This window comes from Stylophora pistillata, chromosome 1 (assembly GCF_964205215.1).
Source record: "Stylophora pistillata chromosome 1, jaStyPist1.2, whole genome shotgun sequence".
Classification (NCBI taxonomy): Eukaryota; Metazoa; Cnidaria; class Anthozoa; order Scleractinia; family Pocilloporidae; genus Stylophora; species Stylophora pistillata.
This window is the reverse complement of record NC_142519.1, coordinates 7,491,541-7,509,264: the sequence shown is the minus strand read 5'-3', so window position 1 is coordinate 7,509,264 and position 17,724 is coordinate 7,491,541. Positions and strand designations below refer to the sequence as shown.

Genomic DNA, 17,724 nt, shown 5'->3' with positions numbered 1-17,724 from the left:
CAATTCAACTTAACTGATGAAAGTTTTAACTGCCATACGATTTCGGTTGTCGTTTTTGTCCGGAACTCGCTGCGCTTGGTCAGTCAGTACTGCTTCGACCTCAAGCCAATAATCCCCATTATTACACGACTCAGGCAGTCAGAGGGCCAATAACTAAATCAAAATACTCTATTGCCGGTCAATATTCTCTCAGTATTGGACCGGGCACTGTCCCGAATGGTCTCTAATGATACTGCACTTGTGTCTCTTTGAACTCAGTCGTATAATAAATCTCTTATTAACCAAGCTTGCTCGGGACCGTACTGGAAGAATATCGGCCCTCGGTCTTTTTTGTACGGACCTCGTTGCGCTCGGTCCGTACTGTCAAGACCTCGGGCCGATATTATCCCAGTACGCTCCTCGCGCTTGGTTAATAAGATATATGTACGGCCCTCATGACTAACCGATCGTGTTACTCTGGTGCGAGGAAAACATTTTTGGCGGGTTTTTGCGAGTAACAGCTCCACTATCTACCGCATGTCCCTGCATAAATGTTTATTTTCTTCAACTTTGTATTTATTTCATGAGCTTTATTGCTATTGCTTTGTAAACCCCGTCAATGGCACGAACTACTAGTTTCTATTGAAGGAAAATTTCTTCTTCAAAACTTTTATACATTGCCACTTTTATTCGACAACCTTCCCACACTCAACTAGTTACACAAGAATCAACAAGTACACTGCAAATTTATTTTGTTGTAGACTTTTCAACACGATCCCATACATTTTACATCAATCATTATCCGGGACATTCCGGCTTGATCTTCATTTCAGCTTTGGTGGTGAGTATATTAGGTTCGTTAGCCCATAGATCCCATCTTATACCATTCTCTTGGTGATAATTACCGTTGAGGTTTGAGTTACCACAGAGAGTTGAATTTTTAGGATACCACCAAGCACCAAATCTATTAGTGCATTTTGTGTCGCCTTTATCTATGGTTGAAAATTCAGCGTGGCGATTGGTATCTAAAGAATTTTTGGCATCTCCTTTTGAGAAAAGGAAAGAAAAATATATGATTAAGGTAATTTTTTATGATAATATGATAATGGTAATTCATATAGCGCTTTTCCTATAGGAAAAAAAAAATTCTTAACACGGCACACCAGCGCTTCAGGAAGACCTCTGATCAAGGGACATCCAATCAATGTATTGGTTGTCCATTTAAAGACAACTGTGGTGCTGCGTCGGCGGGGATAACAAGGTAATTTCAGAACGAAGGGCTGACGCTCGAAATGTCAGCTTTTTAACTCGTTACGGTGCCAATTTACAATTCAACTTAGTTGATATAACCAAATCATCTAGAGGCAAGTTGCGAATTGCGCATCGATTAAGGGCTTTACTTTCCAATATACTACGTATGAGCAATTAAAGCTTTGGATCACAAAACTGCCTTATTCTAGTGCCTGCTTCTGTTGAATAGAACTTACCAACACCTTATCGACTTCACCTAAATCATCAATTTGACTGTCACATCGCTTACAACCAATTGATCTTTCCCCGCCTAAAAGTTTATCTGAATCGTCGATTTGATGCTTTAGACATTAATCCATAAATCGTAATAATCATGTCTTACCAAATTAACTGAAAATATTGCCTTACTTTTACGGCGTTTGCACAACGGATAAAAATTCGGTAAGGGTAACTTTCGATGTAAAACATCTAGCCGATGAATCGATTTGTCATTTCAATTTATGTTAATCATAATAATTATGACGTAACATATAACTAACCTGACATTTCTCCAATAGTCAAGGAATAATTTTTCAATTCCGATTCAACTACGAACAAGTCGTACTCAGCGTAGGGATGATGAACTTCCTGCTTGACTCTAAATTCCAGATCTACTCGGAGCTTGTTCTTTGTTCGCCAAGTGAGGCGATTTATCTTGTCCAGTCCCAACCAATATTCACCACTCACGTTGCCGAAGCCATGCTTGTAGTCGCACCAGCTACGATTAAAATCAACAGAGCCGTCCAGTCTCCTCTGGATCACCGTCCATCCTCCTCCAGTAGTGCTCTGATTACAGTACACATCAAAGTCACCTAAACCATCAGGATCAATCGTATAGACACCGCTGGAGGTTTTGCCAGCCTTGTACAGCTCAGCACAATTAGCTGTTGAAAGAAAAAGATGTGATTGGTTAAAAAAAAAAAGAAATCGACTTAGTCAAAGGCAAGTATCAGTAGAACGAAGACCAGATCTAAATTTTTACAAACAAAGTACATTTCACGTTCGTACTGGCAAAAGAGAAATATAACTTTTATACAAGGAAAAAGAAATAGCAACGTATTTACCTGCAAACGATCTGATTGGGCCGCCCAAGGTTTGACTCCTAGTAACCAACACCACCAGCAGAAAAATCCTGAGAGAGCTCGGTATTACACTGGGCATTGTTCGAGTGTTGAAACTACCTTAAATTGAACTTCTGAAAGTAGTGAGAAAGTTATGATGGAAGAACTGCTGCAGCCAACTGAATTTATACTCCCCGATGTTAACCATTTCTGAGGAAGAGAATATTTATCTGTCAGTGCTAAGCAGCTATTTTCGTATTACGTCCTGGACAATTTTATTCAAATAATCAGAACTTCAAGTATCTCTTTCTATTGCCATGCGGAAGGTTAGTGCACGTGGAAGGGAAGAAAAACATCCCACGCCTTAAATTTCCTTTTTCACAGAGAAAAAAGGAAGACTTCCAGCGTTCGTTACGGTTGGTTATTTTCAACTTTAAGAAAATATGAACACGAATTTTTTATGCTTCTTGTTACTGAACAAATTTTATGAACACAAAAATTTGATGTTTCTTGTTACTGAACAAATTTTATGAACACAAAAATGTGATGCTTCATTACTTTTTAACAATTGTTTAATTTCATATAATCTTTAGAGGCACCGCATGGAAAATGCGACCAACTCTATTTTTCCTTTTTATTTTATTAAAAAAATTTCCCTGGACCAAGGCAAAAAAAAAAGAAAAAAAAAAAAAGTTCTGTAAAGTTTTGGCGTGAACGCATGATGATATGAGAAGTTCTCAGTGTAAGGCTACCGGAATCTTACATGAAATTATCTTGTGTTAGTCAGCGGACGACTTATGGCGGTTTCCCACATAACTTCCACAGTGTACCCTTAGTGAAGTTCAATTAAAAAATGCAAGCTGTTTTCAAAATAGGGAGGTGTGAACTTCCAACTCAGAAAAAATCAACATGCGATTCAAGAAAGGAAAACACGTCAGGGCCCGAATTGAGGATGAGTCAAGAACACCAGCTGTTTCCGAGCCTGAACCTGAGTCGGAAGCCGACAATTTCAAAGTTGACGGAGGCAAGCAAAATGTCCGTGGATGTGAAATAGATGAGGATGTTGGTCCACGTATTTAATTTGTCGTAATCACTGAGATCCTGCCGGAGAATCGATATTTTCGTTTATGATAATGAGCAGGATTAGCCAGACTTCAAAAGGGAGGATCGTGATGTTTTCCTCATTTACCTTAATGTGCGGGGCCCGAATTCGAATGACATATTTAGTATTCGTTGACGAACCTTTAAATACATCTGAGTTTTTTGGAAAGGAGAAAAACAAACGTAATGCTTAATAACTATTTATTAATGCTGTGTTTTCGGAAAAAAAAATTAAAGAAAGCTAAAGATCATTTCCACAAAGAAGGAAAGGAAAGACGCGAATCAAATTTAGAAGTCACAAGAAAAATTGTCGAATTTCTTTTGTGGCTCAACTCTAACACGGTTGTCGATCGAAATCCGAAGTTAATATGTAAATTTTTTTCTGGGTAACCCAAAGTTTGCCAGCTGCTCCAAACTATCGGTGAAAAAGCGAGGAAAAAATAACGAAAGGATAATTCGATACTAAGGTTTCATTCAAAGAAGGGCTAAATCTTCTGTTTCGAAGCGAATTCAAATATTTTCCAACTTTTGGCAATCCAAAAATTTGTAAAAAAATTTCTCACTTTCTAAACTTTGACAGCGGTCGCATTAAACTAAAATCCTTAGTCCAAAACTTCACTGATTGATTAGTATGTCAATCACAAACCATTCTCACTCTAAAAAGTAATAAAATAACTATTGCGCAAGTTGCTACGGAGAAACGGATCCTTGTTTTCCAGCTGATCTTTCGCGCTTTAGTTGACGTTTGCGCTGCTTGTCCTGGCTACAATACTTGCAACGGAAGGGGAATTTCTCGTAGAAGCCATACGTTCTCTAAGTTGCTGCCAGTATAGGCGGACCCTGGAAAAGAGTCACAGAGACCGACTCTCGAATTATTTTCCCTCAAAAGAAAAATGGGTGAGATGGATGACGAGTGGACTAAAATTTTATTCCCAACGAAATGACATATCTTGCATATTATGACAGCAAAATGGTCGATAAACAATGTCAATCGGAAAAAGGAAGATAGTTCCGAAATAAAACGTAGAGAGGAAACTTTTAATATATAACGATAAAACGCATGGGCGTTGTTAACGTGTGAAGTGAGCTTAACTTCGCGGATGTCGCATGAAACAGGACGAGCGGGTTTTTTTTAGCGGTTATACACTACACACTACATTACTGACGCCCCTCACTTTGGAAACGAAAGGAAAACAGGTGCAAAAGGTGGGAGTCGAGGATTTCCTCCGTTAACATGACATTCAGAATGTTTTATTCTTTGACACAAAATATATTATTACACAATAAGTGATAAATGAATATCTATTCCTTTCTGGACTAATATTTGAAGAAGCGAAAATTAAAGGTAACTTCTCAATTTATTTGGATCTCCGTCTACATTGAAGTAAAATAAAAATAATAATAATAATAAGAAGAAGGTCTTATTTACTATCATGCCGACTTTTGAGCCTTTATATTGATGAAGAGAATTATTCATTTTGGCATTCCCGTCCGAGAAAAGAGTATGCTTTGTTATTCAGCTATTTGTAGGCTAATCATAATTTTCAACGGCTTTTATGATACAATGCACAGGAACATTGGTTAAAATTTATCAAATAATTAACAGTTAATTACTAGAAACTGCTGAAAATTAGGAGGGGGTATTTGACTTTAATTTTAATCTTCTCCAACTTGCTTCAGCGAAATCTTCCACAGTTTTCACAATTTGTGAAACTTGTCCTGCCGATATTTTTAAAAGTTAGTTTCTTCGCTTTTTGAATTTTTTTTCTACCTCCAACCAATTGGTCTAGTGGATTCCATTAAGGGGCAACAGGAAGGAGACAAATATGCTCCACTAAATCTTTCAAGGATCAGTAGACCTCAGAGATTATAAATATTTGATTGATCTAGCTCATTACGTTTTTACAATGGCCGGGAATGTTTCTGGGAATAGCTGCGTACGACCTTATTCTGTAGCACTTTGCAATTGCAGGTAATACAACGAATGCAAATATGGCGTCCAATTTGAATTGCCATTGTCCTGGACTGACTAGCCTCGTCTTCACGTGAAAATACAAAAGGATTATTACATGTGTGAGAGGCCAGTCAGTCCAGAACAATGGCAACTCAAATTGGACGCCATATTTGCATTCGGTGTATTCATTAGAGAATTGGAGGGGTTAAAAGTTTTTTTATGTCATCTAATCTAACCGAATCCTATTAGATGACGCCATGAGAAAACAGGAAGAATGGAAAAAGTGCGTGGGAATTTAATACCTTGGGTCAATTTCACCCATTCTTTACTTTTGTTAAGAAGTATTCCAACTGTTCTAGATGTCAGCAAACAAATATCTCATTAAAATATTTTCATTCCAGCAGAAGAAAAGAGTAAAAAAACATATTTTAACCAGGCAAAAATTAATATTTATAAAACGCAGAGACCAAGGGGGAATTTTTTTATTTGTTTGTAAGCTTTACTTTACCAAGTGTTTCAATCTCATTGTTTCCTATAGTCCCCATAGCAAAGTCGAAGTACGATAAATCTGACATCAGAAGAAAGTTCGTATGCTTTTTGTTTTTTTCTTTGTTTGTTTGTTCTGTTTTTTTTTTTTTTTTGTTTTTTTGTTTTTTTTTTTCTCCGAGACTTGACACGTTAGTCTTTGAAAACGTTTTCTGGTTCAGCGTTTCATTTCTCGTGCTAGTGAAGGAATTCCGATCATAATGTAAAAAGGTCTTCCAGGAGAAACAAGCAATGGTTGTTAATGTTCATGGTACATGGACACCGCGGAAATACGTTTTTTAAGGCACGATACAGTATTTTATTGGTCAGCGGACACCTCGACGAAACCATAAAATGCCGTTAACTTTTACAATGTTTTCGCCGTGAGTCAAATCGACAGCGTAAAAAGGCAAAACTTAGAAAGAATACTGTAAACTTAGCTTTGAATCTCCGTTCACCTTTTGGATAGTTCTCAAGTTCAATTATATAATTTGCCATAGCCGAACTGAAGTTGCACACGATATGAAATTGTTGTTTTTCGCTGGCGGCTCCGTGGCACGTAAGTTTTGTTTATAGAAGAGCGTAAGCACTAAGGCTAAAAAGGAGACGGTTTTTGAATGACTGAAGCGGTGATCCGAGGACGCTGCACCATCAGGTTTATAAAGCAGTGGCTTGAACCGTATAAATCGGTAAGTCAACGGCATTCCGGTCAGATTCGCCGAGAAGACAAAACATGCCCGTGTTGCATGGACACCCTATCCCCACTCGTTATTGTACGTATCATACTAAGCCAAAAACCTATGACTGTAACATGTTTAGGACTGAAGCCCCCCAAAATACAAAAATTGGCTCAACCAGAGGAAAAATAAACCGAGGTATGTTTGAGTACAAAATGTCCATTGTAATGGTAGTAAATTAAGTTTTCACTTTCCACCTTAGTTTGTAATTTTTTTTTCTAAGCTGTAATTTTTTTTCTGAGCAATAATTTTACTTTCCCAACAAGTATTTTTTCCCCATCACAATTATGAACAATTTGTAGTATGTCTTTTTTTATGCTGCTCTTCCCTCACTAATCATTTTATTTTATTTATTTTTGCTTTTTCTATTCTTTCTTTACTAACTTACTGCCATCTGCAACATAAAATGTAGTAAGCTAATAGAATACTTCTGGTTTATATAGCTCCCTGATTCACAAAGTAACATCACCATCTTGGTACTACTAGAAAACAAATTTAAAAAAAAATGTTTAAAAAACAAAAGTACTGTAAGGTAAAATAATTATAATAATATAATTTAATCAATTTATGTGAATAAAGCACTGTATTGTCTTTTCTCTTATTGCAACAGCCTTGAATGAATCAACTACCTTCTAAACTTGATTTCTTATATTCAGAAGCTGCCTGAATTATAAACAAAGAACTTATGTTGGGTGTTTATGGAGGTGGAAAGAACATAAAGATTATGATGATTAATCTTCCAAATTAGAAATGTCAGAGGGAAATTATCAGAAGTATTCCTGAAGTCAAAGTTGTTTATTAAAAATGTTCAGGAGAAAATTGATTAGATTAAGCCAGCTGTCAATTCCCAGTTAACACTAAGTCATGAGGAGTAACCAAAAGCTTGTAATTAGCCTGTGTACTGCTGTGCCCATCCAGTCAAATAAACATCAGGGATGGGATATTCCCAAACGTAAACAAGCACCATACAAATGTCCTTTTCCCAACTTATTACTGGGGAGGGGAGCACTGGTATGACTACACTAGTTTTAGTCAATAAGAAATTCTTACTAATTTCAGCAATATACATATATTTTGCCACCTTGAAAGAAAATGGCTACAAGTCAAATGGGAATGTTTCATAACAATGTTCTGTAGGGATATGATGTAATATTACTGATGGGGATCATAATTATCCTTACAGCGGCAGCGCATGTGATGTGTATGTAAAGCAAAGCTAAGCTAGTCTTAAAAAAATGAATGGAAGAAGAGTGGTTGATTGTTTGCATAAATTAATGCAATGCACATGCAAGATAGTGGAATATACTTCAGGTAAACATACATGTGCCTGTAAAAGTTTCAAATGACTGAGTTATAAAAATATAACAATAATAATAATAAAGTGAGTTTCATTGAAAATGCTTTCGTGTAAACAATTAGAGCTGTTTGGGAAATTGAAGTAGCTTTTGTTGCAACAGAATAACGCTTGTTTAGTGATGTTTACAAAGGAAGTGGAAATCGAAGAAATTGTGAATTGTTTGCTGCGCAAAGGCTCGACAAAGATTATTATATAAGCGATTCATTGAGGGCGCGGAGAATATGCAATATTTGAGACCGTCCAACATGATCGGTTCATTTATAATTTATCTTGAATTAAGCCTTTATTGACAGCAGTTGATAGTAGATCTCTATTACACGTCTTTAGTACGTTTGGTTGTGCCTGTTCACGAGATAACTTGATGATAAAACTGCAAGTATATGAAATGAACAAATGTTTTCATATTTTGATTACGGACACCCGTTCTTAAAGGCACAGAAAATCAGAAGGGTGGAATGGCGAAAAAATCAGTCTATAAAGGTAAAATTCTCATCAGAGTGAATAATTACCAAAATGAGAAGGCACCGCACGTCGGCGGTGAGTGTATGAATATTTTCAAAACACAATAATTATCTGTATCGCTTCATGCTAACAACACTTAAAAATCCAACCAGTCTTCAGACTCGCTGGTAAAGTATCTTACAGAACTAATCTCTTGCTTTGTCTGGATAACTATCGCTGTTATTGGCATTTGTGAAGGCGAGGGCGACTGAAGAACCAAGATCGCGCTTCGTAACTGGACGGCCAGCCTAAGTCAGCAAATAGCACACAAAATTACTCCCCTATACCGCTAGTTGTTAAGACGTGGTTTTAGTATTAAAAACTAATTCAAAGGATCAAATATAACAAACAAGGAGAAGTATCATGCATATTTTCCAACTTAAAACCACGCAAAAAGCCGATGTCTTCATATGGAACATATTGAACCGCTTGGCAGCCTAAAGTTGATGACCACTGACCAGTTACTGTGACGTCACGAAAACGTATTTCCGCGGTGTCTGGTACATGTGGCTTGTTGGTCTGTCGAAGAATACCAAAATCTTCTTCGGCTTGCTTTCCGGTGAAAGGTAATTTGAAGTTTCTTATTCCTTTTTGCTAGTAAGTTATCTGTTTTAACCTTGAATTTTGCTTCGCTTTATTCTTTTTAAATTTCCTCATGTTACTTCGCTACAGGCCACGACAGTGAGCTGTTAAAGGCGGCTGAGTTGCAGGAACGAACGCAGACGAACATAAGTAAACTACATAAACAGGGACGACATTTCTCCTTCTTAAAAGAGCTAAAGCCCAAGCTCACCAGCAGCCTCTTTGAAGATTAAGAACAATGGCAAAGTAGTTATTTCTGGTGGCAATGGACAGCCATTCACTACTGAAGTCAACTAACTAAGATAAGTCAATCATTGGTTTCTAAGCCTAACTCCAACATCTTTTAAATTTTGCTGAAGTAAGTTAATTCTAGGAAATGTTTGCTCGCTAAGTTTCGTAATTTACGTTACTCATACAACTGGACGGAACGAGTGTAAATGTTCCCTTTCAAGTTAGAATTTGCACTCGATTCTCGGGTTGATACACACGCATGCGATAAACACCAAACTAATATAGGATCTTTTCTTTCTTTATTCCTTTCCTATTCTTTGAGGCGTTCTTATATCGATTCTTATGTAAATATTTCGCTCCGACGAAGGGCTAACGCTCGAAACGTCAGCTTTTGTAATCATTACGTTGGCCAATTTATCATTTGAACTTTGTTGATATATCCAAATTATTTCGTTACTCCCACCGACGCAGCCCCAAACAGTTTCTTTCGAAATTATCAGCCTTTGTTCTTATATCGAAGCGGTTAACTGAAATCGCTACGTGAAAAAATTACCTCTTCAAGATTAATATCGATTTGGGCAACGAGCAAGTGGCAGTTAAAAGAACCAAGAATAGTAAAAAACCAGCGATAGGTTTTGCTTTGAATCACAACTACGAGTTAAAATAATCACAAATTAAATTCTTGCTTACCAACGCTCGCGGGTCTTGACTACTTTATCGAGGATTACGGTCTAACTTGTCTTCTAGCTTAGAAACGATCTTGATTACATGGGGTCTTATCCTGAACTGAAACGCTGACTAATTTTTTTTTTTTAATTTAAAGGAACTAATCACTGAGACGTTAATCAAACCCTAAAATATTTCGCAGCTACTTTCGGAAGTTGTAACATTTAGCAGTCTAGACCTCCTGGCTTTTATATAGCCATGTTCACGGTTACAGTCTTATTTCACACTTTCGCACTTACTTTTACATGGGGTTAAACTGTTAGCCGTAAAACGGCAAAAAGATTTAATTGTTAAGCATAAAAACTCATAAATTTAACCTTTGCATTGGTCTTAGAATAGTTAGCCTTCATTTTGAAAGCGTCAAAATCTTAGAATGTTTCGTGTCTTGTGTCGTGGCCAATGCGTAAAAAAGAAAAAGAAAGAAATTCCTCTTTATCAACTCAACAGCTGCCTGATCTGGAATATATTACGCTTGTTCCTAGCTCTAATTTGTTTAAGAACAATTGGGACTTTGTCCCAGGCTCGTGACAAGACGAAAGACATCTTCCTCTATTTCTTTGATTTAGGGAACTCAAAATCTACCATCTTTCTTATTCTTGTAATTTTATTGTTTTTATCCCACGGTTTTATTCGTGACTGTCAGGAATTACTAAAGAAAAATATTAAAAAATCAATAAAAACAGTATCCCTACCACTTTGAAAACTATTTTTTGGAACAGGCACACAGAGTAAGTTTAAAAGTAAGTTATTTTTTCTCTTGCACATTTTTTTTGCAATTGAAAGTAAAAATAAGCTCCCCTCTCGAGCTTATCTACGCTAAGTATGCACGGGGGACAAGAATATCACGTACCAACTGAGCCTCAGAAACATTTCGAGTAAGTCAATCTGGTTTTTTAGCCTATTATAATATTTCACATGGTTCCTGGTATCGCAAAATTTTTAAAGCATTGAAAGGAGCTAGAGTTAGTTTTGGAGAAGATTTGTCTCACAATATTTGTGTCACATGACACTCTAGAGTAATAATAGTAATTGGAGCGGTCTTGTGTTATAATCTGCTAGGAAAGCGCAAAGCAGCCAAATTTGCCTTTAACTTGTAGCACTCCAAAACCTTAAATTGTTCGTTTTTGTTTGTTTTGTTTGTTTTGTTTGTTTTTTTTTTTTTTTGTAGGGCCGCAGAGACAGGGAAGAAATCCGTCCCTAAATATTGTGTTACAAACATAAGTTGTTAATTTTTTTCCCAATAAAATTATCCTAGTTGTTCTTTTATGGTCCTCATTTGTTTTGTTTTGGTTTTCGAAATAAAATCATAAAGACGGTTAACTTTACTTAACAAGAGTGAAGTTGGCCACGAGCTTTTATCATGATTGATGGCTTATAAAAAAGCCGTTGTATAACACAGCTTTCTGCTCACTGCAAATTTCCGGCGAACTAACTCTTCGCGAACTTTACTTGAACTCTTTCCACTTGACGGGAAGCCGTTTTGTGGCTGTGCTCGTCAAGGAAGGCAAGCGACTTTCGAAGAAACAGCTTCAGGTGGACAGGAGCGTCGACCTGACAGACACCCCCTGTTATAGTCAGACCTTTTTTTTTCAAAGAAGAACCAAGGCCTCCTGCTATCAGCTCGTCTCCACTAGCGAGGTATAGACTCCCCCGGAGATCTGACGGAAACTCAGGAAAGATCGCTCGCAGTATATACATCGTGCCGCACGGTGACAGTTTCATTGGAAACCGGGGACAGTTTTAAACCCTTCTTGAATAGTAGAGACAATCTCTCTCTCTCTACATTCATCGACAGGGCTGTTCACTAGGGTGGTGATGACAGATCTTCCGGCAAGTGTTCCGCTGGTTCCCACGTATTTTCACAAGGGGGGTAATTCTGCCAGTAGATGAAGTATTCTGTTTTTCTTCCTTTAACTCATTTTGCAACAATTCGCTGTACTTCGTAAACGCCCATTGCAGTTGGCTTTACCTCCGGACGGTATTTTGAATTACAGGCGCGATCGCAAATATTATTCAGCAACGTTTTGTAAAAGCCTGGCTGATGTCTCGTACGCTTCAACATGTTAATTCGAAGGAATCAATTATCGACGGTCCTTTTCATATGTTTTGATATATCAAAACGGATCCAAATGTGAATAATTATCTAATTGTTCCCTCAGGCGCGAAGCTGTTTTAGGTGGTCGCTTATTTGTTTGTTTTTCTCTTGATGTTTTTGTAGCCCTTAATTCTTCTTTTCTTTTCGGAACAAGAAAGACTTATTAAGCAATAGAGTGTTTCTGTCGAGAAACTATCAGACCGATAGTTCCGAGACAGAAACACTCTATTGTCTTTATTCGGTTCACCGCTACATTTTCTTCCGCGCGCCAGTTGAAAAACAGTCAAAACCCACTAAATGCAGATCAATCAAATATTTATTCGTGCGTACAGCCTGTCACAAATGTCAATAATTCGCAGCCGTACATTGGAATCCAGTAGCCATACTTTGGGAAAGTACGTGTTTTATTGGAGGGGGGGGGTAGGCCGGGGCTTCGGAGGGGAGGGTCATTAGTAAATATTTTACAAATTGGGGAGGGTCGATACGCAGCCGGGGGAGGCTCATAGTGTTTTTTTTTTTTTTTTGGCAAGGAGAAAACTACTCCATGTCGGTTAGTTGACCTTTAATTATTTGTTACCAAACACGCGAAGTGTACAGAAACCTAAAACTTATATATACAAGCAAAGCTACCAGTCTAAATTTTAAAAAGATGTCGAAATATTATGTCAAAAAACTAAGAATCGGAGAAAATTTAGGGCTGAACTATAACTTCTAATAGCTATTAAGTCATCAAAAAAAAAAGTAAAAAGAAAAGAAATCAGCGGTTTCAAGTAAATTCAGTGCGCGTTTCAAGTAAATACAAGTGACATATGCAACGTACTGCTCAGAATGACCCTGAATGATTAAGCGATTTTTTCGCGCTTTCAAATCTCTTATATCTCTTATGAACAAGTAAGTTAACGTAAAACAATTCACTTAGTCTCGGGTAAATCGCTGACTGAGCACCGCTATTTCAAGTCCGCTGCCGCCGCATTTCAAACTCGAAAAGGGGGCCGCCAGATGACAGGTTCTAAACCGCCTGGTCGACATGAAATTATTTCAACAATTCCGATGAAGTTTTGACCAACAGGAGTTTGTTTAGTCATGTCTTGGGTAAAAAAAAAAAAAAAAATTCGTTGCACACGAATTTGCAAGCGCTTTGTGAACAGTGCGGCCGGCCTTTAATTAGTGCGCTATCGTTAACTCTATCGCACATTGGGACTGACATCACGCAACAAACCGTTTGATTGACAGCAGCTGAAATCTGCTTATGCGACTCAAAGCTAAATTTACTTACCAATCACAGCTGATAAGTTCTAGACATGTAAATTGATATTACGCTCATTGAAAATAGTATTCTGCGCGATGAATATGAGGTGATGATGATATGAAAGCATAGAAATGGTTTTGTCATACGTTTTATCTCACTTTTGTAGAAATGTATAAAACATATCGTAGCACTTAGTTTTTCAATTTGTTAGATGAAACGAACACGCACCATCGCTATTAGCGTTCGAAAATAAACAAGTTATCCTTGAAATATTCTCCTGAAATTCATCATTTATTAACCAAACTTGTTCGGCATGATAGCTGGAAATTAGCTTTGATCTTTAAAAGAACTCAGTCAATATCCAGTCCTTGACCTTACACTTAGTTAATGACCGCATACCTATCATCGCTGATTTTATCACCGTACACGGAGTCTATCATGTGGGTCTGTGTGGTTTTAATCGACTAACGACAAAGGGCGATAACTATAACTGGCAACCGACAAAAGGAAAAAAAAGATTACCAAATAGCGACAATGAAAAACTAACGTAAGATGGAGATGGTCCGACATTATTGATATTTGGGTACAATGAATATATGAAGTTCATATATTTTGAACTGCGGTATTAAATACGTATGATGCACGATCCTTCGCAGTAGATAGCGCTATTTATGCAAAGGCGAAAATCAGACCTGAAAAAAATCAGGCCTGTACGGGATAATACCGCAGGCCTGTAATACCGCAGTTCAAAATATATGAACTTCATATATTCATTGTATCTGATTTATGACTTTCACGGGTTTATTACGAATCAACTTAACGGCCTGCTCCCAGTTGGTTTGTTAGCTCAATTGGTAGAGCGCTGCACTAGTATCGGAGAGGTCAGTGGTTCGAATCCCGTACAGGCCTGATTTTTTTCAGGTCTGATTTTCGCTATTGCATAAATAGCGCTATCTACTGCGAAGGATCGTGCATCATACGTATTATTGATATTTGTAGTTAGATAAAAGAGCACTCTAGCTTAGGAGGTAACTGCTTTAAATTTCAGGCTTAGTTAATTATAGGACTCATGTCATCGAACTTAATGAACTTGCGTTTTAAGTCGTGAATTAAGATTTACCAACAACCGACAAACTGATCGAAAACTTTTGTCAGCTACGGACAAAGTAATAAAACTCTAACCGATATTTCGACCCTCCTATTCAGACCATCCATCATTTTCTTATATTGCATAACAAATTTCTGTCAAGCGAATAAAATCGATATTAGTCCTCTCTTTGTCCTTCAGTTTTCTTGAGAAGGAAATTTTCTTTTCGGTGTCTCATATGCAGAATATCTCATACTTGATTTATTTTTCATATATTTAATATATATATATATATATTTTTTTCTTTTTTTAATTGAAATACATTGGTTTGATCAAAGGCGGCTCAAGCGTGTTGTGTGTGATTTTGGGGTCTTCCGGTCATTAACGGCAATACTTAGCGTAATCCGTTTGCCTTTACTGAGGGGCGTATTAGGGCCTCTGGGAAACCGCAAAACCGGAGAAAAAAACCTCCAAAACCGAAAAACCGACGAAAAAAGGCAGCAAAACCGAAAACCGCATGCAAATCTGACAAAACCGCCACATTTTCACCTTTAAATGGGGTTAAAAAGGAAAAACTGAAAACCGCATCAGAGTTTTCGTGAAAACCGAAAATCGAATGCAAAAACACGTAAAATCCGCAAACCGCTCTGAACACCAAAACCGAAAAATCCGAACCTTTTTGGCACAAAAACCGAAAAACCGATCCGAAAAACAGTGAAAACCGCAAAACCGAAAATTCCAAAGCCCACCCCCCCCCCCCCCCCCCTCTTACTACGGGATTCAAATATCGAAGAGCGTCCGGTCCAATTACACGCACGACTCCCCGGAAGGTGTTGTTTGGCAGTAGGGCAGACGTAACAACCTTCCTATTGATCCCCTGGAGAGTTCTTTATTTGGCCAGAGGCGCTTCGATATTACTATGATTCGAGGCGATTGCCTATGTTGTATCAAGGCCGATTCATTTTTAACCTTATGTACGACAAATGTAGATTTGATGACGACTTCTCTGTTCGCGGTTTGGATGCCAGAGTGGAGAGGAGTGCCAGGACTGTTTTTCATTTCTTTTCTTCCTGACAAAATAATGCCATTTCCCTCTACTTTGGGCTTGTTTTTTTCTTTGCCCAAAGATTCCTCTCTAGTTTTTATTTTTTTTGTTATCCGTGAGAAAAGACGTTCCACTAGCAGAGACCTTCTAGGTGTGAATTTTGTCAAGTGCGCGATGAAAACATAATATGCAGATAACATGAAAATGCCGCAATTATTCTCCCAGGGGGTTCGTCCATTTACGAGATTATGACGCCTTCCTGGTCTATTAACTTTTATTTAAAAATACGTTTTCCCATTTAAGTCAGACGCTTTTTGAGATTTTTTTTTTTCCCTTATGAACGTTAGGTAAAATTTTTAACTTCAGTCTAGTCCAATTAAAGAGAAAGCGATTTTTTCGGCCTGTGAAGGTGGGAAGTAACCTTAAAAAATCGCTAGAGATGATTCTGTCATAGAACGATAAAAAATAGAATAGCGTAGACATTGATTTATTGACTGAGCGAAGGAAAGGATGAATTAAAAGATTATAAAACAAGTTCGTAGAACGGATGCTTTCCTAGAAGGATAATTTTTTAAAACCCGACCTATATGAAACAAGGCGTAATTTAGTAAATTACAGCAGTGCAATACATCGAAGAAAAATAGCCTTCATTACTTGAATACGAGCACCTACTTATTTCATATTTCAAATGGTTTTACTTGTCACACCTCCCCAAGGTAGGCATTATTATGGTTTAATCCATTATTTCCATTAAATATAAACAAAGCCAGTGATAAAAAAAAAAAAAAAATGCTCAAGAGTTTCACTTTTGCATCGTCATACTATACACGGAAAAAAAACGAACTCGTTTTATCCAAGTGCACTTCTGAAGTATTTAGACAAAAAGATTGATAGCGCTATTAGTTCAAATAATTCTCTTATCACAATGTACAAAACATCCCTACTATTTCTCTTCTATAAGCATTGCTCCTTTCCAAATTTTATTCAAGTATATATAGTTTGCTGAATTTTTGCAGAATGTTTTTGTGCCTTCCTGCCTCTCTTTTTATGCTTTTTTTTTTTTTAATTGTAATCTTAACTACGTTTCGTTGATAACAGTTCACGCATGAGAACTGTATTTCTAGTCTTAGTTGTGGGGGAGCTCATAATCATTAGCCCCTTGGTTTCCAAATGAGGTTCCCTGCCAGGAAAATAATACATGTACATTTAAATACTGCTAATATTTTAACTCTTCCGGCAAATAAATCAATCAACAGGAAAAGTGTCCATTAAAGTGTCAATGCAGATATCTGCAAGCGGCCTGCAATTACCAAATATCACATCGCTCAAGTTCCACTTAAACCACATCTTGACTCTGATGATGACTTAAATCAGCCGTTACGGTGCCAATTCAAATTACCTTGTTACCCCCACCGACGCAGCACCACAGTTTCGTTAGAAACTGTCAGTCTTCACAGGACTATATACGCACTCACCCGGACGATCTTACTACACTTTCATCAACCACATCTTTATAGCCTTTGTGTAGACTTGCTTTAGCAGAGGATTCTTCTTTTGATCATCATAGCAGTTAAGCTTACCTTTTGAAATCGTTTGGTTGAGTTGTCAAAAGCTGTCGCTGGGTAAGTATACCAGTCTTTTTCCATTAGTACTTTAGTAGCTTTTAACCAGACTATTTTTTGCGTTGCGTTCCACTTCGGCTTCAGACTTGTGGCCAAATGTTTCAATGTTTTTACTCAGTGAGTTGTGTTAAAGCATAATTCTATTCAGCCTCTGGGATTTTTTGTTTCTTCTGAATATTTGGAACCCTCACGGTAAAACTTGTACTACTGAAGACACGGCACTGCACATGACGCGTTAATAACCAATGGATAAAATGACAGGGAGGCTTCTTAGCGTCATGACCGATGGTACGAATGACAAAAATATTTCCTTTGTTTATACAGCACCATGAAAAAAAATAACAAAGGTGCGTGCTAACATGAACAATCCTGATTTTATCGTGTAAAATGACAGCTTTTCAATTCGAAATTTTTACGGTTTTTCATCTGAGATGTGAGCTTAAATTGTCCATCTTTCACATAATTTGTCATGGCCTATTCACTGCGACTATATTGTGAAGAAAGCACGCAAGCAACTCCATGCGTTACGAGTCTTAAGGAAATCAGGCCTCCCACCAGCAGATCTTATTCAGGTTTATTGTA

General features: G+C 37.4%; 2 protein-coding genes across 6 annotated transcripts in view; one reads left to right on the top strand and one right to left on the bottom strand.

Moving 5' to 3' along the window:
* Positions 1-661: 661 nt before the first annotated feature.
* The window catches only part of LOC148741073 (angiopoietin-related protein 7-like), a 24,518-nt gene continuing 7,455 nt past the window's right edge, over positions 662-17,724 (bottom strand). For 4 of the 5 annotated variants that reach the window (XM_088733492.1, XM_088733510.1, XM_088733494.1 and 1 more), the window contains 3 exons: positions 2,334-2,540; positions 1,770-2,153; positions 662-1,025 (listed from right to left, as the gene is read on the bottom strand). In XM_088733492.1, the coding sequence (XP_088589618.1) occupies positions 778-1,025; positions 1,770-2,153; positions 2,334-2,430 (729 nt within the window). In that variant the 5' untranslated portion in view covers positions 2,431-2,540 and the 3' untranslated portion in view covers positions 662-777. Of the gene's footprint in view, positions 1,026-1,769; positions 2,154-2,333; positions 2,541-10,008; positions 10,087-17,724 lie in introns of those variants that run through there. The other variant, XM_088733512.1, reaches the window with a different exon arrangement.
* LOC148741072 (leucine-rich repeats and immunoglobulin-like domains protein 3) overlaps positions 16,862-17,724 on the top strand; it is an 18,928-nt gene continuing 18,065 nt past the window's right edge. The window contains exon 1 of the mRNA XM_088733484.1: positions 16,862-17,142. The gene's annotated coding sequence lies outside the window, so the exon portion shown is untranslated. The remainder of the gene's footprint in view (positions 17,143-17,724) is intronic.